The 26966-nt window shown below is 42.3% G+C and overlaps 2 protein-coding genes and 1 long non-coding RNA gene across 6 annotated transcripts; 2 read left to right on the plus strand and 1 right to left on the minus strand.

Annotated features, from left to right (window-relative positions):
• The first annotated feature begins 1264 nt into the window (after positions 1 to 1264).
• On the plus strand, positions 1265 to 11268 carry LOC115150405 (tribbles homolog 2). Its single transcript, XM_029693656.1, has 4 exons — positions 1265 to 2071; positions 3176 to 3472; positions 7522 to 7814; positions 8533 to 11268. The coding sequence occupies exons 2-4, from the start codon at positions 3176 to 3178 to the stop codon at positions 8996 to 8998; spliced, it is 1056 nt and encodes a 351-aa protein (XP_029549516.1). The 5' UTR covers positions 1265 to 2071; the 3' UTR covers positions 8999 to 11268.
• A 370-nt stretch (positions 11269 to 11638) lies between these two features.
• On the minus strand, positions 11639 to 17391 carry LOC115150406 (repressor of RNA polymerase III transcription MAF1 homolog). 4 transcript variants are annotated; one of them, XM_029693658.1, is made up of 7 exons: positions 17234 to 17391; positions 16096 to 16224; positions 15586 to 15754; positions 15062 to 15183; positions 14655 to 14774; positions 13758 to 13847; positions 11639 to 13586 (listed from the first exon to the last, which is right to left on the minus strand). In XM_029693658.1, the coding sequence occupies exons 1-7, from the start codon at positions 17374 to 17376 to the stop codon at positions 13562 to 13564; spliced, it is 798 nt and encodes a 265-aa protein (XP_029549518.1). In that variant the 5' UTR covers positions 17377 to 17391; the 3' UTR covers positions 11639 to 13561. The 4 variants fall into 4 exon arrangements, with proteins under 4 accessions (XP_029549518.1, XP_029549517.1, XP_029549520.1 ...); XM_029693657.1 differs by having other exon boundaries at positions 11639 to 13589; XM_029693660.1 differs by having other exon boundaries at positions 16424 to 17320.
• Positions 17392 to 20686: 3295 nt separating this feature from the next.
• Positions 20687 to 22007, plus strand: LOC115149861 (uncharacterized). Its single transcript, XR_003866985.1, has 3 exons — positions 20687 to 20773; positions 20988 to 21140; positions 21778 to 22007. It is a non-coding gene; the product is annotated as an uncharacterized LOC115149861 (long non-coding RNA).
• The last annotated feature ends 4959 nt before the right edge of the window (positions 22008 to 26966 follow it).

The raw sequence follows: 26966 nt of genomic DNA on the forward strand, positions 1-26966 counted from the left end.
GATGGTGTTTCATAATCCTTCCATGTCAGTGTTGATACAGAGGGTGATTCATTCAACATCAAACTGTGACTCGCAGAGGACAGAGTTAATGTAGGGAGATTGAGGCAGCAGGCAGGCAGGCAGGGGGAGAAATGCTCCCAGAGAATATTTAGGGGTATTTAGTGCTGTCAAGTTACATTGCGAAGAGTGACAATTTCACGGCTGTAGCCTCAGGCAATGTCTCTAGCAGTAATGCAGCACTGTGTGTGCGGCTGAAATGTTTCCATTTTAAGGCAAAAATGATCTCTGACTCCCACTCATATGGCTGTCTAGAAGTCACCATGGCACAGGCACAGGAAGCTGCCCTCACCCACACGCTTACACACACTTACACACATACGCACACACACAAACACCATCTGACTCAGCTCAGAACCACACCAGTACTGAAGCAGTACATCCTCTCTTTGGTCACACAAAGACATGACTTTGAAGGGAACATTTATCAATTATTTTTCACATGTGCAACTCAAGCACAAACTTAGGCCATTAAAAGCTGTCTGTGCAGAACTAATGAACATTGACATGAATAATATGAAATGCTCCTCTGTGTGTGTGTTAGTGACACATGCGTGTGTGTGTAAGTGATGCATACGGGGAAGTTATATCAATAGTTGGACAAAAGGCCTTGCCCACTTAATTTCCATCCCTTTGGAGCTTTGTCATCAATGTTAGGCAATATTTTCCTGATACTTGCAATGTGTTGAACATAGATAGCTAACGATAATGCTCTTCTATTTTTCAAATGCATTTCTTTTCTTTTCCATGGTTGCAACGTCAAACAGAAATGTTATAACCCATAATAACCCATCCCATGTGCATGCCATCCAGAGAGCATGCATTGTGAGAAATGGTGCAATACCATTACTGCTATTGAGTCATAGGAGGGGTGTGGCAAACCCTGTCCAACATATAGTTGGGTTTATAGTGACATGTTTTCTGTTATTAAATAACATTCCCAATGTCCTTTTGGACAAATTAAATTACATGTACCAACTCTGGCATGTAGGCACAATTGTTTAGAAAACATGTGGTCAGAGCAAATTTGGATTTTATCACTGAATTACTATATAGCCAATGACAAGCAACACACCTTGTTGTACGATTATTTTGTTCCATATGTAAACTGCCCGAGTGACTATTGCGAGGTTCACCCGCCGATGTCGTCAAACCAGGGGGTGGAGCTACGATGTTGCAATCATGCTCAGTTGCGCATTATCAACTTCACTGCTGTAACAGAAAGGATATTTGAAGCCACTGCGCTCTCGGGTCTATTCTCAATCAGACGGGCAGTCGGTGGGGGCACGTCTGATTAGAAATCTACTTTTTAGGGACTCAATTGACACATTAAAGAATTACTACGCAAGTGACCAAATAAGGGAACGTGTAGCCTACTCTTCCCAATGACCAATAATTATTTATTATACGAGGTTCCGTACTTTGGACGAGTATGCTATTTTTTTTCTTCATTATTGTGCAAGAGCCTTTAAACAACTTTAAAGGTTTGTGTTTTCTCTGTTTATAAAAAAGTTTCTAAGGTTTTCTAATAGCCTCCGATTTTGAAAACCTGTCATCGCAAGGAAAAACGTTCGATACACAAGTCGCTGCCACAGCGGGAATAAGGACAAAAGCATCTGTACCAACAACACAGGCGGTGTTGCCGCCACACTTCAAAGCGAAATAACCTGTTAAATGTCTCAATGACTTTCATATATATTCTGCTTTGGCTAAGTGAACAGACATCCTGAGCAAGAACCAACGAAAACTAATTTGAACTCTTATGCATACATAGCTAATTTGTAACTGTTTAAGTTAAAGACTCCCTTGAACCACTAGGCTATTTATTTTATAAAGGAAGAATAACTTTTGTCTGAAGCTCTCCGACCTCTGGTTCCTCTACACCGCATGTGTTTTTGAAGAGCTTACTGCACATTTCGTGTTTCTTGACAAGCAAAGCACTGCACACGAAGCTGGAGTTACCATACCATTGTTCTGGTTTGAAGAGCGGACCCCTTTGTCTTCCACGGCCAAGGTAACAGTTGTTCATATTTTTCGCCCAACCTCAAAGTATCCATGTTTTTATCATTAGGCTACAGTTGAAGGAGTTGCTTGTAGTCCCGACTCGTATTGACAATTCATTGATTTTTAACTTGTAGGCTGGCCTATGTTGTGAAACAACAAGGTTAAACTTTAGAAAGTGATGGTGCAACTCTTCCTACGAGTCACGACCTACCACTCCTCGCAGCCGGTGTATGTCTATCGCAACATTGTATCCCCCTCGCGCACACTGTTTCTCGGAATTGCTCACTGTTCTGACCATTTTCACTCGGTTCAACAAATATTTATTTTGACTAATAACATGACCCCCCATGTGACCTCTCGTGTTTTCAATGCCAATTTATCATGGTTATGATGGCAATTTATCACTTTTTACCTGAACTTCTGGCGTTATTTGGTGCTTGCAAAACAACTGAACTCGGAAAAAACTAGGCCAACTCAAGACCTCTGATCTTCAGAAAGTCGGTGCTCTAGAAAGATGCCCCAGATTCCGACATGGAATTCCGAGTTGGATGAATATTCAAAAGATTTTCCCTATCGCGAGGTCGTTATTTTCAAGTTCCCAGTTGTCTAGAATGCTCGGAAGTCGGATATTTCCGCGTTCCCAGTTGTTTTGAACGCGGCATTAGAGCAATCTAATGGAAACCTGACGTCACTTTCATGACGTTCGCCCATGATCTTATTTGGGTGGCTGTGAATGACTCACTGAGTCACAGCCACATTTCGAAAGAGACAGACAGTAATTTGAGTAATGCATAGCCTATTACAGGCAACACGGCTCATCAGTCGAGATTCCATGGCGTCATCCAAGCTCTTTTTAACCTATTATTTGGCACTGTTTAATGGTGGATATGATTCGCATGTCTGCTATTCAAGTTCCCCTTGTCACAAGTGTGTGTGTGTGTGTGTGTACTAAAAAGGGGATTTGCAGACACCAAGTTCTTCTAGCTAGTTCTGTCACTGCATTTGAAATGTTGTCTTTATGTAACATGCATTTTCAGTGTATCCAATCTGTGGTTTAGTCACATCCTAGGCATAGCTCAATGAAACCTATTAAAACAACTTATGTGACTTTTAGATGAGTGTGAACATCTCCTCGCCCGCCCCGGCGCCTACTCGTCCCCTGCGGCTAAAGCGGCTGGAGCTGGACGACCCTCAGGATGACACGGAAACCCTGAAATGCAAGCGTCCCCGGCTGAGCCTTCCACCCTCGTCCCCTGGCCTGGCCCCCTACCTGAGGCCCCTGAGCCACAGCCCAGACTCCGACCAGCACTGTGTGTCCTGCATTGGGCCCTACGTCCTGCTAGAACCCACAGAGGGGACAGAGACCTACAGGGCCTTCCACAGAGTTACGGAGCAGGAGTACACCTGCAAGGTATGTATTATAGCCTGCCCCATCACAGTATGGCTCCCGAGTGGCGCAGCGGTCTAAGGCACTGCATCTCAGTGCAAAAGGCATCACTATAGTCCCTGATTCGAATCCAGGCTGTATCACATCCGACCGTGATTGGGAGTCCCATAGGGCAGTGCATAATTGGGCCAGCGTCGTCCGGGTTTGGCTGTGGTAGGCCGTCATTGTAAATAAGAATTTGTTAATTGACTTGCCTAGTTAAAGATTAAATATTTAAAAAATTGAGTGCAGTGGTGTACCGCAGTTTCACGGGGCCCCTGCAAGGTCTGCGCAAGGGCCCCCAATCCCCAATATACACTGAGTGTAAAAAAACATGAGGAACTCTTTCCATGACAGCCTGACCAGGTAAAAGCTATGAAATCTTACTGTCACCTGTTAAATCCACTTCAATCAGTGTAGTTGAAGGGGAGGAGACAAGTTAAAGAAAGATTTTTAAACCTTGAGACATGGATTGTGTATGTGTGCCATTCAGAGGGTGCCTTTGAACGGGGTATGGTAGTAGGTGCCAGACGCGCAGGTTTGAGTGTGCCAAGAACTGCAATGCTGCTGGGTTTTTCACGCTCAACAGTTTCCCATGTGTATAAAGAATGGCCCACCACCCAAATGACATCCAGCCAATTGACACAACTGTAGGCCAGCATCCCTGTGGAATGCTTTCGATCCCTTGTAGACTCCATGCCCCAACGAATTGATGCTTTTTGAGGGCAAAGGTGGTGCAACTATATATTAGGAAGGTGTTCCTAATGTTTTGTACTGTGTGTGTGTGTGTGCGTGTGCTAAACAAAAAAAATAAACACTATGTAAAGTGTTTCATAAGCTGAATTAAAGATCCCAGAAATGTTCCATGTGCACAAAAAGCTTCTTTCTCTAAAATCTTTTGCACAAATTTGTTTACAGCTGTTAGTGAGCATTTCTTTGCCAAGATAATCCATCCACCTGACAGGTGTGGTATATCAAGAAGCGGATTAAACAGCATGATCATTACAGGTTCACCTTGTACTGGGGACTATAAAAGGCCACTCTAAAATGTGCAGTTTTGTCACACAACACAATTCCACAGATGTCTCAAGTTTTGAGGGATGCTGACTGCAGGAATGTCCACCAGAGCTGTTGGCAGAGAATTGAATGTTAATTTCTCTACCATAAGCCGCCTCCCATGTCTTTTGGGAGAATTTGGCAGTAGGTTCAACCGGCCTCACAACCGCAGTCCGCGTGTAACCATGCCAGCCCAGGACCTCCACATCCGGCTTCTTCACCTGCGGGATTGTCTGAGACCAGCCACCCGGACAGCTGATGAAACCGAGGAGTATTTCTGTCTGTAATAGAGCCCTTTTGTGGGGAAAAACTAATTCTGATTGGCTGGGCCTGGCTCCCTAGTGGGTGGGCCTGGCTCCCAAGTGGGTTGGCCTATGCCAACCCACTTGGATATGTGAAATGAATATGTGAAATCCATAGAATTCATTTATTTCCTTATATGAACTGTAACTCAGTAAAATAATTGAAATTGTTGCATTTATATATTTTTGTTCAGTGTATACACTGTCGACATGCCTTCAAATTAAAGGATTCGGCTATTTCAGCCACATCCGTTGCTGACAAGTGTATAAAATCAATCACACAGCCATGCGATCTCCATAGACAAACATTGGCAGTAGAATGACCCCAACTGAAGAGCTCAGTGACTTTCAATGTGGCACCATCATAGCATGCCACCTTTCCAACAAGTCAGTTCAGCAAATTTCTACTCTGCTAGAGCTGCCCCGGTCAACTGTAAGTGCTGTTATTGTGAAGTGGACATGTCTAGGAGCAACAACGGCTCAGCCGCAAAGTGGAAGACCACACAAGCTCACAGAACGGGAGTGCTGAAGCATGTAGCGTGTAAAATATTTTTTTTAAATAAATATTGTCTGTCCTTGGTTGCAACACTCACTACCTATTGGACTCTGGAGCAGTGGAAATGCATTCTCTGGAGTGATGAATCACGCTTCACCATCTGGCAGTCCGACGGAGAAATCTGGGTTGGGCGGCTACCAGGAGAACACTACCTGCCTGTAAAGTTTGGAGGAGGCGGAATAATGGTCTGGGGCTGTTTTTCATAGTTCAGGCTAGGCCCCTTAGTTTCAGTGAAGGGAAATCTAAACGGTACAGCATACAATGACCTTCTAAATTCTGTGCTTCCAACTTTGTGGCAACATTTTGGGGAAGGCCCTTTCCTGTTTCAGCATGACAAACCCCCCATGCACAAAGCAAGGTCCATACAGAAATGGTTTGTGGAAGAACTTAACCGGCCTGCACAGAGCCCTGACCTCAACCCTATTGAATCCCTGGGATGAATTGGAATGCCGACTGCGAGCCAGGCCTAATCACCCAGCATCACTGTCCAACCTCACTAATGCTCTTGTGGCTGAATGGAAGCAAGTCCATGCAGCAATGTTCCAACATCTAGTGGAAAGAATGGATGCCGTTATAGCAGCAAAAGTGGACCAATTTAATGGCCATGATTTTGGAATGGGAGAACCTTCCAGAAGGACAACCATCTCTGCAGCACTCCACCAATCAGGCCTTTTATGGTAGCCACTCCTCAGTAAAAGGCACATGACAGCCCTCTTGGAGTTCGCCAAGAGGCACGATTCTCTGGCCTGATAAAACCAAGATTGAACTCTGGCCTGAATGCCAAGTGTCACATCTGGAGGAAACCTGGCAACATCCCTATGGTGAAGCATGGTGGTGGCAGCATCATGCTGTGGGGATGTTTTTCAGCGGCAGGGACTGGGAGACTAGTCAGGATCGAGGGAAAGATGGACATCGCAAAGTACAGAGAGATCCTTGATGAAAACTTTCTCCAGGACCTCAGACTGGGGCTAAGGTTCACCTTCCAACAGGACAATGACCCTAAGCACACAGCCAAGACAAGGCAGGAGTGGCTTCGGGACAAGACTCTGAATGTCCTTGAGTGGCCCAGTCAGAGCCCGGACTTGAACCCGATCAAACATCTCTGGAGAGACTTGAAAATAGCTGTGCAGCAATGCTCCACATCCAACTTGACAGCTTGAGAGGATCTGCAGAGAAGAATGGGAGAAACTCCCCAAATACAGGTGTGCCAAGCTTATAGCGCAATACCCAAGAAGACTCGAGGCTGCAATCACTGCCAAAGGTGCTTCAACAAAGTACTCAGTAAAGGGTCTGAATACTTATGTAAATGTGAATTCAGTTTTATATTTTAAATACATTTGCAAAAATGTCTAAACCTGTTTTTGCTTTGTCATTATGGAGTATTGTGTGTAAATTGATGAGGGGAAAAACCAATATGATCAATTTTAGAATAAGGCTATAACGTAACAAAATGTGGAAAAAGTCAAGGGGTCTGAATACTTATCGAATGCACCATATATCTATGTAAAGTTTTTTGGGGGTGTGTCACAGCCAACTTCTTGCAATTCTACACATTTTGCTATGGAAATACAGAAACAGATGCAACTGTATAGCTAATCTAATAATATTCTACACATTTTGCCATGAGGCTGAGGAGAAAATGGAGCAGCAGTTTTACAGTTAATTTCCTGTATGTATTTTTTTGCCATGGCTTATGCGTTCATATGCAAAAAAAAATTGGGGTTGGCAGGCCTGCCTTGTGGGGGTGTGTGGTTCCAGTGATGGAGAGGTGTGCGCAATGAGCATGCTGTGTTGGCTTAGTCAAGTCATTTAATTGTCACTCCTGGCTTATAGCAAGGTTTCCCAAACTTGGTCCTGGGGTCTCCCTGGGTGCACATTTTTGGCTTTTGCCAAAAACCAAAACGTGCACCCAGGTGGGGCCCCAGGACAAAGTTTGGGAAACCTTGGCTTACAGTGAAGTTGACCTATGCACATATCCTTTTGGTGTGACTTTATTTGACAACGAGTTCACTCGAGTGGGTACATTACCCTCTGGAGAAGACATTCATATAGTTTGTAATTTGACCATGACCTTATGAACTATGACCTCTAACCTAACTCTACCCCATCTCCACTACCAGGTGTTCTCTATGAGGCGGTACCAGGAGTTCATCGCCCCCTACGTCCGCCTGCTGCCCCACGACAACATCTGCCGCATCGTCGAGGTGATAACAGGCGAGCACAGCGTCTTTGTCTTCTTTCAGCGCAACTACGGCGACATGCACTCGTACGTGCGCACGTGCAAGCGGCTCCAGGAGGAGGAGGCGGTGCTTCTCTTCAGCCAGATGGCGGTGGCGGTGGCACACTGTCATGAGCATGGGGTGGTCCTGCGCGACCTCAAGCTGCGCAAGTTTGTCTTCGTAGACCAGCAGAGGTTAGTAGTTTATGCTCTTCTTTTAAAGTGGCAATCAGCAGTTGAAACGATAACAAAGCTCCTCCCCACCCATTTCAGTAAAAAGCTGAGGGATTAATAAATGTAACGACTGACCATATATTGTATAAATATTCTAGTTTTAACCATATTTTGAGGCTATACAGTGTTTGTTTATTTTGACTTTGTTTACTATCATTGGAGTAAAACAGGCTATTATTTTGGGTTCTGATGGGATAAGTTATATTCTTCAAGAATCAATGAATCTGGTTGCCCCTTAACTTAATTAACTTAACCTAATTTTAGCTGAGGAACATGGTCATTGGATGTTCTGTTTGCAGGTTGGATTGACATACAGTAGTGACTGAGACGTGGCCCAAATTCGTCATCTAAATGTTTACTTTAGACACATCACTCAGGCATATGTGGAGTTCAGTTGCATTATGTCACTGCTAAAGGCCATTTAGTTAAGCAACTGTCAAAATGGCCCTAAAGCTCCTCATGATGCCTTTATCACACCAGCATAACAGCTATGTCATATGACTAGGGCTATATTTCTCCCACCCCGTAAACACAGGTGTCATTCTAGACAGAGTTATGTAAGGTGTATTATGCATATGACCCAGTGCACCATCGATGAATCACACAAAGCAGAAAACATGTCACACCATGGGGGTATGATGATGACTCAATATCTCTCTCTGGTTCTCCTTCCTTTCAGGACCAAGCTTGTTCTTCAGAACCTGGAAGACTCCTGTCTGCTCCACGGGGACGACGACTCTCTTACGGACAAGCACGGCTGCCCGGCCTACGTGGGCCCCGAGATCCTCAACTCGCACCACTCGTACTCAGGGAAGGCTGCTGATGTCTGGAGCCTGGGCGTGGTGCTGTACACCATGCTGGTGGGTCGCTACCCGTTCCAGGATGTGGAACCTGCCGCTCTCTTTAGTAAGATCCGCCGGGGGACCTTCATAGTGCCAGAGTCGCTCTCGGTGCGGGCTAAGTCGCTGGTGTGCTGCATGCTGCGTAAAGCACCCTTGGAGAGACTGGAGGCCTCAGAATTGCTGCTCCACCCGTGGTTGAACTGTTCCAATAACACAACACCTCCCAACATGCACCTCAACCCCAGGAACTGCACTGACCAAGTGGTCCCCAACTACACAGAAGATACTAAGGACATAGGCTGATTCTAGAATAAAAATTAAAATGTCCTCTGTCCCAGTGATGCAAGTAGAGCGGTATCATCTCCATAGAGGGACTACTGGTAATGCAGGGTTATTTCCTACCTACCTGACACTTAAGAAACATAACATAGTCATATGACATTACATATTTCCAAAGTAAACCTCTTATGCTAATGTCTAACTGCATTTTGGTATCAAAGCAGTCAAAGCTTTGTTAATCTGTTGTTAGACATTAGCATGTATAGATGTTGAAGTTGTGCTTTTGAAGAAGTTGAGAACGTGTTATGCAGGGCCCTTAATCCAAATTGTTACCAAATGTATTATATAGTTCGGAGTCATGAAGCATGTATTTGTTTAGGTAGTGACATTGCGGTTACGCAAAGCAGTAACTACTAACTACTGGATCTCCTGGCCACGTGAAACAGACGCCTCCTTCGAGTTAGATGTATATCTGCTTGTCAAGGGTCCAATGCAGTTATTTCCACACTGCAGTGTAACCTCAAGAAAAGCGCTTTTCAAAAGCTACCCAACTATTGTGCTTTAACCAATGGAAATTGTTTTGTTGAATCAATGGGAATAACAGGTGAAAACAGTCCTCGAGATCCCTTGCACAATATAGAAGCAGACTGTCTAGCAGTATTCCCTGTTGCTGGAAGCAGTAATTTGATCCGTTTTTGATTGTGAGCAACTCCGTTGGGAACACTAAATTGAATCTATACTGAACAAAAAAATGTAAACGCAACAATTTAAAAGATTTTACTGAGTTATAGTTCATATAAGGAAATCAGTCAACTGAAATAAATAAATTTGGCCTTAATCTATGGATTTCACATGACTGGGTAGGGGCGCAGGAGGAGCCCACTGCGGAGCCAGGCCCAGCCAATCAGAATTAGGTTTTCCCCACAAAAGAGCGTAATTACAGACAGAAATACTCCTCAGCACCCCTCCCCCCTCAGACGATCCCGTAGGTGAAGAAGCTGGATGTGGAGGTCCTGGGTTGGCGTGGTAACATGAGGTCTGCGGTTGGGAGGCCGGTTGGACGTACTGCCAAATTTTCTAAAATGACGTTGGAGGCAGTTTATGATAGAGAAATTAAAATTCAATCTCTGGCAACAGCTCTGTTGGACATTCCTGCAGTCAGCATGCCAATTGTACATCTGTAGTGTTGTGTGACAAAACTGCATTTTATTGTCCTCAGCAGCAGGTGCACCTGTGTTATCATCATGCTGTTTAATCAGCTTCTTGATATGCCACAAAGGAGAAATGCTTACCAACAGGGATGTAAAGAAACTTGTACACAAGATTTGAGAAAAGATTTTTGTCTTATGGAAAATGTCTGGGATATTTTACTTCAGCTCATGAACTGTAACCTTTATTTAACTAGGCAAGTCAGTTAAGAAGAAATTGTTATTTACAATGACAGCCTACCCCGGCCAAACCCGGACGATGCTGGGCCAATTGTGCACATGAAACATGTGATCTTCTTTACGTGTTGCGTTTTTATTTTTGTTCAGTATATATCTGACAGGACTGATACCTGATGCCTCTGAACTTGACAAAATCCTAAAATACTTGAAGCACGTTTTGTGCCTTTGTTTGTGTGTACTATTGTTTACATATTTGAGTGACAAATCTGGATCATTTCAACCATTAAAGTGCCTTGTTTTCATAACCAGTTTGTTGTAGACCCCCTCCCCTCTCTTATATCCCTATCAGAAGTTCACCAAGCTTTTCTTTACCAAAGAATTAAGCTACCCTCAGTTGTTATGTATGGTGTGATGATCCAGGTTTAGTGAGCTGGGATTCAGTGATAGTTCAGCGTGGTGTCCTAGATCCCTAGACAAGTGTAGTCGTCATGACCTCAAGCGTGAGTTAATGTCTATAGTGTATAGTGCAGTGGGTTAGATCCTGAAGGATACAGTGCTGTAGTGTACTTTAAACACCCATATAATGGTGAGACTGTTTAGTATCTGTTGACCTGAACAAAGGCATCATATACATTACACAGTAATGTGTGGTGTTAATCGTGATGCCTGCATGCAGTTTGCTAACCCTAAATAGATCTCAGATCCTACTTCACTATGCCATACATCTTGTGAGACTTTAAATACTTTTTTATATATATTTATATATGATGCTAAGGAAAGTACACTACATTTTTTCTTAGGTTGGAGGGTTGGTGGATGTACTTATGTAAAAGTATTGTCATTTTCCAGTAAAAATAAATCCTTCAAACTGTTTGCCAATAAAGCTTTTTTTGTGATAAGACCAAACTTTGTCGTTGGAGATTGGGTAATGAACAACTGTGTTTACAATCTCTATTTTTGTTTTCAGGGTCAGATAAATATTATTTAAAACTACAAACCCACAGAGCTTGATTCAGCTTTGATTAATACTAGGATGTACAGGGGACCTGAATATTATCAAGAGTAGCATACAAGGACAGAGGTTATGACCAAATCATATTAAAGATGTGATTATTGCTACAATTCACAATATAGTACTGATCTACTAGCTAGTCCCAAACCCTGTACTGGTTGGATTACACCAATTCTGAAAGGAAAACAAATCTCACCCAAGTTTGTCTAAAGAATTACACATCTACATTATTTAATCAGTAATAAAAACAGGGAAGCGAGGCAGTTTTAGTCAAGACCTTTATTGTACATGGTGACAAATCAAATGGATACAAGTTTAGTGAAATAAAACCACAAGTATGAGGTCTTGTAAGCTGCCAGTCATTAGCACAAGACTAAAATAAATGTGCCAATGATGCAAGAGTTAGCCGACTTCCGCAACAATATCTCGCTTCTAAGTATTTAATTGGACCATATCATCCGGAAGTCAGAGGCAATAAGCCTGCATGTCCTTGCCATGACAACCACCTTATTTTCACACATGGGCCACATTGAACACAAATCAGTGTTAAAAGTCTAAAACAGCTGCTCTGTAGACAAAGATAATCAACAAGAAAATGTGTACTGTAGACATGTCTACCTGCACAAAGTATGTTTATCAAAAGTCTATGCTGATAACTTAGGATGTTGTTGACATTTGAAATCAAATTCAGGAATAGGTTTGAGGTTTCAACATCACTAGAGGCAGATAGATATACATCACATAGAAGGGATAAGATGAAACTTTACTATACCTGCTGTATCGTTCTACCATTTTGTACCTAATGTACGAAGGATATGAGTATTTCACATTTTACTTATACAAAAACGGGCAAGAGCAAGACGTATGCCACATACACTAACACTGTCCAGCTGGTAGTCAATAGGACAACCAAAATACTGATACAGGAGCTGTGACCATTGAAATACGACTAACCAACCACTCACTACTGAGCCTAAATAGGTAGCCTTGCTCTTCAGTCCACCCATTAGTCACAAATGCATTATTGTATATTCAGTACATGCTTAATTTGATCAGGAAAGTTGGACCATAGGCATCACTGATCTCTACAGGGAGTTTTTGCAGTGGAAATTATAAATCAGACTTTAGATTTGTCTTGAGACGAAGTCTAAAATGACATTTCAAAATGCCACACACAGGGGGCACTGCTCTATCTAAACACACAAAAAAATGCTTCAACTAAAGCAATACCTAAAAAAGGCTTTTTAAGTTATATTAAAACACAAGGTATGTAAATTCAAACAGTATACTCTACAAGCAGAGTTTGTATTACATATGATAAGTCACATGTTACACAAGTCCTTAAAACACACTATGGAATTGAGAATCAAGACTAGATTCTGGAGTGCTTTTGGAACAGAGATGCAGCAGAATCGTATTTGCTGGCTTGACCCATAAAACTATAGACTGTACTTGTCCCTAAATAAAAACAAATAAACAATTGTAGGTTTGAGTAGCATTGGTATGGAAGGTAGAACATCCCCAAGAGGCAGACTGATTCAAGCTGTTATATGACTTTTCCATCAGCTGAGATTGAAGTGGCAGTATTGGTCAGCCATCAGCAAACAGCAGTTTTATGGATGTAGCTACAGTGGAGGATACCTAAATTGAGTCTGCCCCCTGGTGTCCAAACATGCGCTCAAGCATGCAGTCTGAGAATGGTCCTATACCTAAACCTTGAGTGCCAATTTGGTATGAGAACAGCTCACACTTTGGAATGGTAAAGCTTGAAAAACATAATAAAAATCTAAAACTTTGCTTAATTAATGCATTATCAAAACCAGCATAGAGAATGTGAAATATGTTGCAACTGAATGAGTGCCAGGACATGCTCTAATACCAGGTCAAACACACCAAAGAAAGCTTTTGCTTCTGATAAACAAGGTAAGGAGAACATAGCGATGGAAAATAAAAAATGATAAACAGAAATAAATGGGAATAATCCTCATCTGAACATGAGTAACAGATCTCCAAGCTCATAGTCTGATTTCCGCAGTAAAATACAGTGAGGTTCACCACACAAAGTCAGATAAAAAAACAGAAGTAAAATCCCAACACGAAATATGATGAGTTTAAGATGAGTTGTAAAAGAAATGGTAGTGACGTGGGTACAGACAGACATCCAGTATACTGTCTGGTCATGGTACTTCACTGAGCACACAGGGTACCATACCTGCTGATCGGAAAAATATATGGTTTAGATTAAAAGATTAGACAGACCCAAATGATGCATCCATGAACAGTACTAATTCAACATACAAAATAACTTTGACACTTGAAAATGTTTTACTTTATCATATTTTAGGGTTTTCTATGAAGAATGCAGGCTGTGTGCCCTCCTTACCTATCTTCATCCATGTTCTCATAAAAATCTTCATCCAGCTCCAGGTCCAGTTCGTTGCCAATGCCAGAGTCCCGTGGTGCCATGAATAAACTAACACACGGGGACAAAAGCAAGTGTTGCTCACTATAGACCACTTCAATGTATAAGCAATTATTTCAGGGATGGCATATAAGTATTTTGGACATTGGCCAGTAAACATTCAGATGTCACTGGTCTGGCGAGTTAGTCTGGCTCATTTTCTACTAGCCCAGAGTGAAAAGTACTAGCATGGGACTAGCTTAATTTCTATCCCTTCCCTGGTTCTTTGGCTATTTTGAATGACTGCCTAGGACTCTTATACATGTATCCATTTAGCTTTGAGCAAAGTATTTATTGCTCCCGAGTGATGCGGCGGTCTAAGGCACTGCATCTCAGTGCTAAAGGCGTCACTACAGACCCCGGTTTGATTCCAGGCTGTATCACAACCGGTCGTGATTGGGAGTCTCATAGGGCGGCGCACAATTGGCCCAGCATCGTCCGGGTTAGGGTTTGGCCGGGGTAGGCCGTCATTGTAAATAAGAATTTGTTCTTAACTGACTTGCCTAGTTAAATAAAGGTACAATTAAATAAAAAAGTATTGTCAGTATGCAGTTATATTGTCTATGACCAACCATGTACAGATTATAAACAGATGACTTCCACTCAGATAAAACAATACCATACCCAGATAACTGACACGTCAAAAGGACATTAGAAGTTAAAAAGGTATAGTTCACTCAAAAACGTAATTTTTTATTTTGTTCATATGTCAACTGTTAATACAATCCCAAATAATTGTGTAGTCAGCAGTCAACTTTTCAAGGTGGAGCACTTTCAGTACAGAGGAAAAAACGGTGGTGATGTGTTTTTCAGTCTTACCTGACCGAGCGGCACGTGAAGAAGACGATCCTCTTCAGCCTCGTGTTGTAGAAGAAGTAGTTGAAGGACCACATGTTGCCCTCCTCTCCGTACGGATCAGAGTCCAGGTCTGGGTTGTAGCTGCAACATCCAAAACAATATGGCCTTTACATTCTGGTTTACAAATGGCATGTATGCCTCCCCTCAAGGGAAAACAAAATAACACAGAAAATGGATTATTGCTCTGTGAAAACAGTACCACTCCCCAAGAAACTTGTCATATATCTGAAAGGATTGGATGGGTGTAAGCAATATGATAGTGGCTCCACCTAGCACTCTGATGCTTGTGCCAGAGTTTTTAGTAATAGTTCTGCCAATTCCCGACCACACATACCCTCTCTACCTTTAAGAAAAAGTGGGTTGCTCACCTGTAGATGTCACACTCGGACAGGCAGATCTCAGCGTCGATGGCCTCCCACAGCTGGGGCTGAAGCAGACTATAATCCTCCCCGGCCGCCGCCGACAGACTACTGTTTACCGCGTTGAACACCTGAGGTCACACACTATGTTAATAATGGCATACAAACGCATCACTTCCGTGTACATCCAGCCAGGTAAGAATTCAGCCAAGACTGTCCATGACTAGACATCTAGTTTCAAGTACTGCGTGCTATACTTTACATTTTTTAGTTAATATGTTAGTCCCCTTCCGTAGCCTTTTGACCTCAAGGTAACGGATTACAGTCTCATTACATATAAGACCAGACAGGCTTTGGGTTGTGTACAAGCTGCCTCGGCACATCAAGCCCAATCAACTCATGCTGCTGTGTAGTGAAAGCCATGATACAAAAGCAGCAGAATATGCTGGTTCGGGTGTAAGCAATTCATAACAGCAACGAGAGGCATGTACAGGTACTGTTGTGTAGGTAGGAGATGTTAAGTAGATCCTCACCCAGTTAACGCTGGGCTCTCTGCTAAAGTCGTGGCTCTTGGTGCGGCTGAAGTCATAGTCGGGGCGGAAGGATTCGTTGAGGGTGGCAATCAGGTAAAAGAGGGTCTTCCTGCTGCACTTGTCAGAGAGAGGCCCTTCCCCCTCGTCTCCACTCTGACTCTGGCTCAACCTGCAACCACAGCACAAAACCACAGACACACACTTGTTAGTGTTATGAACATGCTCAGTCCAAACTTGTTCATACTTGTAGTGCATTCTTGTCATTTGAACTGTGCTTGACAGGAACTACAGGATTCTTCTAGGTCTTCATGTGACCAGGCCATGGGCATTACATAATACTGATAGAAGTGTAATGACTAGAACATATTCAATCACTATATTATGCATCTACTTTAGTGTGTGCTCTACATGCATTAGCTACAGTTATCTACAAAACACTGACCATTTCTCCCCAGTACTGAATAGACCTCTGTTCCTATGGTGGTGGTGTAGTATGGACTGAAGTCTTACTTGTTGGGGCTTATTCCTGAGGACTGTGGAGGGGACAAGGCTTCCAGGACATGTGGCAGTCCCTCCTGACAGAACTGCTTGAACATCTGCTTGTCCTCACCTGCCATCTTGCAAGAGTAGCTCTCGATCCTGAGAAAAGACAAAGCATGGTTCATCACATCATGCATACAAATTATGCGGTTGCTGAAAATCTATTTCCTGTGGAACACAGTTCAGTTACATTAGGTCTTCATAGCGAGGCATTGAAGTGTTGGCCAGTTCTGTGCAAATGTTGTCCATTTGTAGGGCTACATAGCAAATGGGCTATTGGCACATGTTGATAACTTACCTTCCTATTATCTGACAGTCCCCCGTTTCAATGGTGAGTCTGGTGTTTATGGCTTCAAAACTAGAATTCTCCAGGAGTTTCATCTTGACAGTTTATTTATTTTTATTATGCAAAATATTAAGTGTTTAAAATGCATATACTCATCCCCTATCTAGCCCTAGCCCCTAGGCTTAAAGACGACCGTAAAAGGCTACAATCTGCCACCACCAGGAGGTCAGGTCGCCAATTCGGATAAACAAAATGACACTTGTCTTTTTCGCAATCCTCTGTCTTACACGTTAGTTAGATATTCAACAATGGTCGTACGAATTTAACTAACCTAACAATTAACTATGCACTGGCCCACATCAAATAAACTCGGTCAAATGTGTCGTTCAAAAAACAGCGAACGCACAAACTTTTCAGGCCTTACTGTATCCAGCTGGAAATATTTCGTGCAATAACAATGATTGCCTTTAATTTAAATACCTCCGACCACAGAGCTAACTGGCCGTGGAGATCCTCAGCTCGTGCGCACAAAACTGTTTGTTGTATCTAGCGCTCACTCAATGCAATACCAAAGTAATCAATTTCAATCACAAACTTTCAATTCAATATTGCATGATTAATTTACGGATGATGTAAAGATCTTTGTCGATGGCTTATGGCACTTATATGTCTGATAAAAATGTCTTCCTTTTTACTGTGAAATTTCCAATACCTGCCATTAAATAAACTGAAATTAGATAGACAGTTCTTCATCCCAGCTTTTGTATCAGAATTTGAAGAGAAATCCCAGGCTTCTCGAAGCCTTTCGCCTTCGCTATGCACCTGAATTTGTCTGTAAAAACGGCAACCCAGTTTTGATGTTTTGATCCTTCCTCAATGTAACTGCACTTCCTTCTTCTCTTCAAGGCCAGTTCCTCTTTTACCGGATTTTTCCTCGAGGGGGCGCCATGGGGACCGATAAACATGCAATGACGTAGCTAGTGATTATAACACCCCCTTGCTCATCGTCCAGCTACAGTAGACTTTCACTTGCGTTAGTTAGTTAGTTAAAACACACACACAAATATATATAAATTATTAAAATACGTATTGGTCTATATGGATATCATTAAACGGCAGTATGTCATCACTATATATGTACAGTACTAATATGTCATAAATTGGAATGTGCAAATGGCTCCTTTAAAACGTATTTCCTGAATAAAGCCACGTTTCGTTTCGCTTTTCATTTAGACTTCTGATCAGTGGCGTGTATTCATGGGTGCCAAGGGAAGGCTTCCCCCCCAAAAATGGACCAATACTAAAATAAAATAATGTATATTTCGTCTCTCTGTGTTTCATAATTTGCCTTCAATTCGCAAGAGGCTGAATGTATCTCACACGAGGAAGCATCCGGCGAGCAAAACAGCGCCCCTCTGTCTCTCTACGTGTAAGCCATCTATCTGATGCTGTCTGGTCCAAACGAGTATGACATTGTTGCCGCCCGAAGCATTGAAGCCCACGGAAGCCAGCGAGCATCCGGTCTGCCTTGACAAAAAAAGTATACAAAAATGAGCCAATCAGCGTAGAGCTAAACTGAAGCGAGCACAAATGTGAATGGTCCTGGCGTAGCAAAAAAAAAAGATGTCAAAGGAAGCCAGCTTGGATTTGGCCTCACTCCTATCATACCTCATTGATTGAAAAAATTGAATTGTTGCTTCTCGTTGTGTTGTTGTCCTCCAGTGGCTGGCTAGCCAGCTAGCTAAAATTGTCCCTTTCTTAAATTAGCCATGGATGGAGATAGGGATTTGGACTTGTGGTTTTACGTAATTCCCCATACTGGCCAATGACTATAATGCGATTCTGATCCAACCATTAATTCATACATTGTTGTGCCCCTGGCCTGAGAGGATGGAAGTACAATATGTAGCTAGATGTAGAAGGCTAATGTTAACTAGCTAAAGTTGCCCATTCATGGAAGTTAGGTTAGAGAGCAAGCATTTTAGCCAGGTAGCCTAGGACAACAAAAAAATAGAAGTGTTTTGCAGTATGACAGAGTGATAGACCGTTTCATCAACATCAAAGAAAGGAGGATGGCATTGGCGTTTCTCTACAAGTAGGGTGAGTCAACATGTTTTCTACTTGCACAAATGCTCACACGCACACAGAAATCAGAATCATGGACAGCCACATCATATTTAGCTTACGTTGATTGGACTAATTTGCTGGTATCTTTTAACTGTCACTGTATTAGACTAAGCAGAGGTGATTTGATGATGTTGAAACGTTTAAATGTGAAATGGTGCTGGAATAGTGTAGTGTCACGAGAATTTTCAATCCCAATGATAATAACTAACAATCAATAAGCTTTTACCAATCTCCGAGGTTTGTAATACCCTGGGTTTAATAATAATTAGGCAAAGACTCAGCTTATGCAAAAGGTTCGTACAGTTTATTCACGAGAACGTTCTGAAATCAAAAATGCAAACACAGTCTTTATAACACACACACAAACAAGTTCAAATCTTAAACTACGCCTTGCTCAGACAGTCTGTGTTTTTCCACTGCACAGATAGATTGTTTCTTTAATCTGCAACATGTTTCATAATCTTCTGCAAGCCTAACAGTTTCTTCACTCCACGGGTGGAGACAGAATGTCCCGTAAGGAACACAGTAGTACAACTTGTCTGTCGATAGCTCCTCTTGTCATTTGTTTCACACTTGCACCCTGCTTCCATACTAAAAAGGAGCAAAAGGTCCTTGTTCTAATTCTGACTAAAACTACACACATCATCAGATTATAAATTCATGATTCTAATACATTTCATACAATTATATGGTTTCAGGGTGGAATTCTTTAGGCATTACTTTAAACATATAAATTCCATTATCATGGGGGCACCTCCTGTCTTCTTTACGACTTGCGGTAACTTTCTGTGGTTCTAAATCAATAGTTGTTTAGTAATCCGAAAATGTCAGAAACATTAACTTGCTTGACCATGATGTAGGTCATGTAACTGTCTGTTACTGTACAGTACATGCAATATGCTTTGTGGACTTCACTGGACAGAGGTTGGCTTCACCAGTGATTTTACCCACTCACCGCTACTGCTTCTGATCTTGGTAATAGCTACACACGTAAAGAGAAGGTTCAAGTTCTATAATCACATTCAAATGTTGAGGCGAAGGAAAGGTAGGTTTATTGTCAACAGATGTGGAAACTGTATGAAGAAGTCTGATAGCCATATTACGTAACTGAATGCTGATCGGCTGAGAATCCCCTTTGCACTTTTACCAATTTGAAGCTCAGTGCTGTAGTGAGTGTGTGACCCTGACCCATTCTATGCAAATTTCACTCAATTTTGGTAGCCTCTGGATACTTATAGTTAAAGTATACTTATGGCTAAAATATCACGTTATTTAGTTTACAATACAATATAAATATTGTCCTTAGTGTGCTGTCAAAGTGAAAGGGTGCTGTTAAAGTGAACATTTCCATTTCGCATAATGTTGTTTTTCACTTGGCGTTATTCTTCTGTATCATGACTTTCTTTTGCTTTTAATTTCATAAAATAGGTCAAACTATGTCTTCTCATGAGGTGACGTTCACAAGAAATGTAAAATTAAAAGGAGGGGAAGAATACAGGTTATTCATAATAAAGTTAGGCATGGTCTATGTCTGTGTGGTTCTCATTTCTGATTTCCTGATCATGTCTAAATAGGCAGGTCAATAAAGGGCCAAAGAGCAATGATAGTGACACATAATATTACATAATATGTGAAAATCAGCACATGCACTATCTGGTCTCTGACCAAGTTTTAATTAGCATTGTTCTATGCATTGATGAAAATATTATTTTTCTACTGCAGTGGAGGAGCTAGCCCAGTTGTTGAGTGAGGCCATCAGCTGTGGTGACAAAGAGGAAGCCAAGAGGTGTTTGGAGCAGCTGGCAGAGTTGTGTGTACCAATGTCTGTCAGGATCTCCCACAAGGCTTACTCCCAGGACTCTATTCGGTATGTGGAATCATTTAGTAGTGTTCTGTTGGTCAACTTAACTTAACTTAACTTAACATTACATAGGATTGGCCTACACTGTATATGAGAGCAAACGCAAGTGGAATAATCGACATGTAAGCACGAGGTACAAGGGATTGTGGATTACTTACTTTACACTTTAGCTCCCACCTTTCTCTTGAAAAACTGAATGAATAGTAAAACCTTTGTAAATGTGTTTTAGTGCAGAGTAATTCAGATCCAGTTACCTTTTCTGGTTGCTTTGCTGCAGGTTGAAGTTGGGAGTCGGGGATGCACATTCAGATAACTATGTTCCTGTTGCCTTGTTGGTAACACTCGACATGACCATTTCAGATCTGAAAGAGAAGGTAAAACAAATTATTGATGCAACTCCATTTTCACCAACAGCAATTGAACGATATCATATTTATTTTTTAAATATGTCATATATTTTTTCTCTGATATTTATTCAGTGTCTTTAATACACATATTTGTATGAAAACAAGTGGAGACCGAGCTCCCATGTATTCTTGAATCTCTCTACAGATCAATACTAACTATGAATTTAATCCATCTCTGCAGAGCTGGGTGATCGGGAAGCATCTGGCCCAGGACTAACACTCAGCCATTGGTTGAGGAAGAATGAAGACCAGGCCTACTTGTACATCAAGTCTGCCCATGCTGTCAATCTCAGCTGGGATCAACTGAACCAGGAGGAGCACCATCGGCTAGACCGTAAGGACACTCCACCCTACAGCACCATTTGGTCTTCCAAAAATAACCTATTATACTGAGCAAGGCCCACAGGTTGTCAGTATATCAGCTTGTGACACACAAATGCACACTTAAAGGATAGGTAGCCTAAATGTAACCACATATAATATATGGATTTGCATTAGTATACGGATCAAAAGTCCCAATGAAAGGTTACACCTTCCTTTGGCATCTTTTGAGTTATTAAATAAAACCGATCATACTTCCGAAGAATGCCGAAGTCAGATTTTTGTTTTTGCGGGATGTGACATAATATGGAGGACCCGGCAAGCCAGCATATTCCCTATAATGTAAACTCCAACAGAAATAACTTCAAATGTATAACTTCAAATAAAACAAAAACAAATAGTTTACACCAAGGTTATTGTAGTTTTATTATAGTTTTTAGATTTATATTTGAAAATCAGTTTAGTTTCAGTTAGATTTCAGACTTGATTTACTAGTTTTTATTGATTTTGAGTTTATACAATTATTTATATTTTGTGATTATATTATCAAGTTTCAGTTTTAGTGTAGCCTTATGCGTGGGAGGCTAGGATCCATTTGTATGTTATAGGCCTATAGTTATGTCACGCCTACTCCCGCTCTCTCTCACCAGGTCTACTAACCACCGGTCCAGGCAACCCACATTATGCACAGCTGGCAGCCATCATTGCGCACTACTTCTACCCTTTGTTACGCACACCTGGACTTCATTATCACCCTGATTACTCTCACTTTATTTAGCCCTCAGTAGCCTCAATCTTCAGGCAGTATTGGTTTTGATTACTTACTCCTGTTTTGATTATCTTCATGTTTCTTATTATTAAACTCACCTTCTGCACCTGCTTCCTGACTCCCTGAGTATACGTTACAAGTTAGTGTTTTGGGGGGATATCGCTTCTTGTCACTGGGGGGGCAGTAATACATAAGGTGATGTGTCAGGTTATAGGTTTGGTTAGGTTTAAATTCTAAATCAGTCTTAATGTGATTTGGATATTAAAGGATAATAGTCAGTGTCTGACTTGGATTCATACATTTCTGCCACTCCATTCGAAGCTATGGCCAGCTGTGGTTGTTGTTGATCACAGGTTTTCTCTTGCCTGTTCTGTAATGGCTTGATAGCCTTGACTATGTTCGTCCCGTTCTCAGTTACGACAAGTACGATCTTCTCCTCTGGTATGTCCCATGTGTCCAATGTACTGTCAAACCTCTACGGTGTGTGGATGCTAAATCCGATGGATGTTGAGCAACGCATTTTTTAAATTTTATTTTCAGCTTTATTTAACCAGATAAGCCAGTTGAGAACAAGTTCTCATTTACAACTGCGACCTGGCCAAGATAAAGCAAAGCAGTGTGTCACGTCCTGACCAGCAGAGGGAGTAGTTGTTTAGTATTTTGGTCAGGACGTGGCAGAGGGATGTTTGTTTTGTATGGTGGGGGTTTTGTGTGTGTTAGAGAGGGGTGTTTGATTTATGTGTTCCTGGGTTTTGGGTGTATGTTCTAGGTTAGTTGTTCTAGGTTGTATTTCTGCATGTTGTCTAGTTTAGGTTTTCTATGTTTAGGTTTGGGTGCTGGACTCTCAATTGGAGGCAGGTGTTTCTCGTTGCCTCTGATTGAGAGTCCTATATATGGGTAATTATTTGGTTTAGTGTTTGTGGGAGATTGTTTCTTGTTTTGCGTGTGTGAGCATTACAAGACTGTTTTGTTGTTCATGAGTTCGTTGTTTTGTTATTTTGGTGTTCACTTTGATTTCAAATAAATATCAAGATGAGCATCCACATTCCTGCTGCGTTTTGGTCCTCCATTCCAGATGACAACCGTGACAGAATCTCCCACCACAAACGGACCAAGCAGTGGAGGAAGGAGCAACAGGTGGACTTTGAGGAGCAAGGGGAATTTAAGTTGGACCAACGGGAGAAATGGACATGGGAACAGATTATGGCTGGAGAGGGCCCATGGAGAAAATGGAGCGAAGACCGGGAACGCTACCGAGGAACACGACTGGCGTTTAAGCCCGAGAGGCAGCCCCAATCATTTTTTTGGGGGGGGGGCATATGGGTAGTTTGGCTGGGCGAGGTTTGAGCCCCAGGCCAAATCCCCGTACCTTTTCTGGGCAACCAGTGAATGGACAGGTCCCGTGCTTCGGGGTAATGGGTACTGTGGCGAGGCCAAGAATTTTTAGGCCGGTACGCGCTATACCAGCACCCCGCATTTGCCAGGGGGTAGTGGGCATCCAGCCCGTAAAAGCGATACCAGTTCTGCGCTCGAGACCGCCAGTAAGCCTCTACGGTCCAGTGCATCAACCCAGTCCGATTCGGCCTGTTCCCGCTCCCCGCACTAGCCCTGAGGTGCGTGTTCCCAGGCTGATACCTCCAGTACCAGCACCACGCATCAGGCTTCCAGTGCGTCAGCCCAGTCCGACTCGGCCTGTTCCCGCTCCCAGCACTAGCCCTGAGGTGCGTGTCCCCAGGCTGATACCTCCAGTACCAGCACCACGCATCAGGCTTCCAGTGCGTCAGCGCAGCCTCGAGAGTTCGGCAATAGTGTGCAGTCCAGAGTATCCGGCAACAGTGTGCGGTCCAGAGTATCCGGCAACAGTGTGCGGTCCAGAGTATCCGGCAACAGTGTGCGGTCCAGAGTATCCGGCAACAGTGTGCGGTCCAGAGTATCCGGCAACAGTGTGCGGTCCAGAGAATCCGGCACCAGTGTGCGGTCCAGTGGATTTCCAAGGGGGCAAGCTTGAACCATGAAAAACAGCCCAGATCATTATTCCTCCTCCACCAAACAACAGTTGGTACTACGCATTCAGGCAGGTAGCGTTCTCCTGGCATCCGCCAAACCCAGATTCGTCCGTCGTACTGCCAGATGGTGAAGCGTGATATATCACTCCAGAGAACGCGTTTCCACTGCTCCAGAGTCAAATAGCAGCGAGCTTTACACCACTCCAGCTGACGCTTGGCATTGCGAATGATGATCTTCGGCTTGTGTGCTGCTGCACCATGGAAACCCATTTCATGAAGATCATGACAAACAGTTATTGTGCTGACGTTGCTTCCAGAGGCAGTTTGGAACTCGGTAGTGAGTGAGCTACGCGCTTCAGCACTAGGCATGCCCATTCTGTGAGATTGTGTGGCCTACCACTTCACGGCTGAGCCGTTGTTGCTCCTAGACGTTTCCACTTCACAATAACATCAGGACTGAAAACTAGTAGTTATTTCCAGACAGGTTTGGAACTCTCTCTTTCTTATTGGTCTACTGTATTAACCAATTTACTGCATGGTGATGTCACCATGGAAAGCCAAAACTCCCGCCCATGCAAACCTGCTGATTAAAAGGTCCTGTGTAGATTGTATTTTCAACCATGAACTATCAGGAAATAACACTGATAAAATGTTTTCACACTCTTACAGTATTAGTGTCATCAACTGTTGTACAATATAATATAAAACACAGGGAAAACGGAATTTTGACTGCACTGGGCCTTTAAAATGCATGTTACAGTACTCTAAGGCTTTGAATATCCTGTAGAACTGAGTCTATTACCCAAGTGTATCTGGTGCCTCTCTGCAGAGTTCTGGGGACAACTCAGGAAGCTGTGGATGTTGAGTCAATGGGGTGCGTTGCCATCCTAAATGCCAGAACTGCCACTGAGGGGCCCCACTTCATCTCAACGTAGTGCTGGGTGGGTAGTCCATATGGGGACACACCATAAAGAATCATAGAGGACTCGAGTGCCCAAAAGCCTGTTTTAGAATGAGCTGCGCCATTGAGGACTTTCATAATTTTGAAGTAGTCAACATGGTGGGACTTCTTATGGGTTAAGGAATGATCACATAATTCCATCCAGGTCATCAGGAGGGATCAGCCAATGAATTATGCTTGTGAGCAAACATTCCATAACTGCAGGTGGCAGTAAATTGCCAACCTTGGCTTTATACATGTTCAAACAACGCACTCCAGGTGGCAGTATGGACCCTTTCAGTTTGTTTACCAACTCATAGAAGTAGTAGAATAAGAAAATGGACCACTTCAAAATGGAGTTTGCCTCATTGGCGCTGCCCGTGTGCACACAGACACCATAATAGGACAGATACAAAGAAGAGTCCTCTATCATTCTCTATGGTACAAACTCAGCCTCATTTTCATCCTCAATTACAGGGCCGGACTGCCACATCTGGGACCCCGGGTCACCAACATCCAGGGCAGGAAAACAGCACATTTCCTACAATTCTACACATTTTGCCATGTTTTAGTCATTTACAACATTAACAATGTCTACACTGCATTTCTGATCAATTTGATGTTATTTTAATGGACCAAAAATGTGTTTTTCTTTCAAAAACAAGGACATTTCTAAGTGACCCCAAGCTTTTGAACAGTAGTGTAGCTTCAGCCGGCTGGTGTGTGACCGTGGCAAAGTTGGTTGGACATTAGATAGCCTATCTCTGGGGCTAGTTAGGGACTGTCAATAAATTACACAATATAAATGGAACAATATTTTCATGTTGCACATCTTTTAGTTGTCTCATTAAATGCTTTAAAAAAATGTATATGAAATTCTACAATTTACAGTGCCTTGAGAAAGTATTCATACCCCTTGACTTATTTCACATTTGTTGTGTTACAGCTTGAATTCAAAATGGATTAAATTAAAAAAAAATCTCACCCATCTACACACAATACCCCATAATGACAGTGAAAACATGTTTTTTTAAATGTTTGCAAATGTATTGAAAATGAAATACAGAAATATCTCATTTACATAAGTATTCACCCCTGAGTCAATAAATGTTAGAATCACCTTTGGCAGCAATTACAGCTGTGAGTTTTTCTGGGTAAGTCTTGTCGTGGAAAATTGTCTCAAAAATATAACACTCTTACAAGAACTTGTGAATTCAATATAGACTATAATACAGAGTAGCAAAGCCGAGCCCTTACATGGAAGGACCCTATTACACACATAACAGAGCCGTGAATAAGTCTAAATTCTCATATTACAGAGTCCTATCTTTATAGGATTCTGTCTTTGCATAACATATCCCCTCCCTCTATATGAAAATAGCTTTCCTTGACCTTTCTCCATTATTATCTTTCCATCTCAGTTCTTGCTTGTTAACGCCCAACAACGCTCATATCTGCTTCTGATTAGATTATAATAGTGGCGGGGACCTCTGTATGTCATACAAAAATAATGCATGCATTGCATGCTCATGTTTGGTCATTTTGCTACCATCCTCCTTCCTGTGCCCTTCTGACTTTGCTATGTCTGGCTGTCATAGATGTACTTATGGCGTTGGCTAATGTACTCGTTGCTCGTGTAATCTTAAGAGACTGATGATAATAAGGTTTCAGAAGAGGTAAATACAGAACTCAAGTCCAGTTGCCAGGTTACTGCACAACCCGCAGTGGCCTGTTAGCTTATTTGGAAATATCAATTGTACTGGGTGTCATCTTCTCTTCCTATGGCCAATGTACTTATGTCTTTGCTACTTCAGCATAGCAACTACCCTTATTTATATTACTTAGCTCCCACAGTCTCTAAGAGCTTTGCACAGCTGGATTGTACAATAATTGCACATTATTATTAAAACAATTATTCAAGTCAAGTTGGTTGTTGATCATTGCTAGACAGCCATTTTTAAGTCTTGCCATAGATTTTCAAGCCGATTTAAGTCAAAACTGTAACGAGGCCACTCATGTCGTCTTGGTAAGCAACTCCAGTGTGTATTTGGCCTTATGTTTTAGGTTATTGTCCTGCTGAAAGGTGAATTTGTCTCCCAGTGTTTGTTGGAAAACCAGGTTTTC

This window comes from Salmo trutta, chromosome 16 (assembly GCF_901001165.1).
Source record: "Salmo trutta chromosome 16, fSalTru1.1, whole genome shotgun sequence".
Lineage (NCBI taxonomy): Eukaryota > Metazoa > Chordata > Actinopteri > Salmoniformes > Salmonidae > Salmo > Salmo trutta.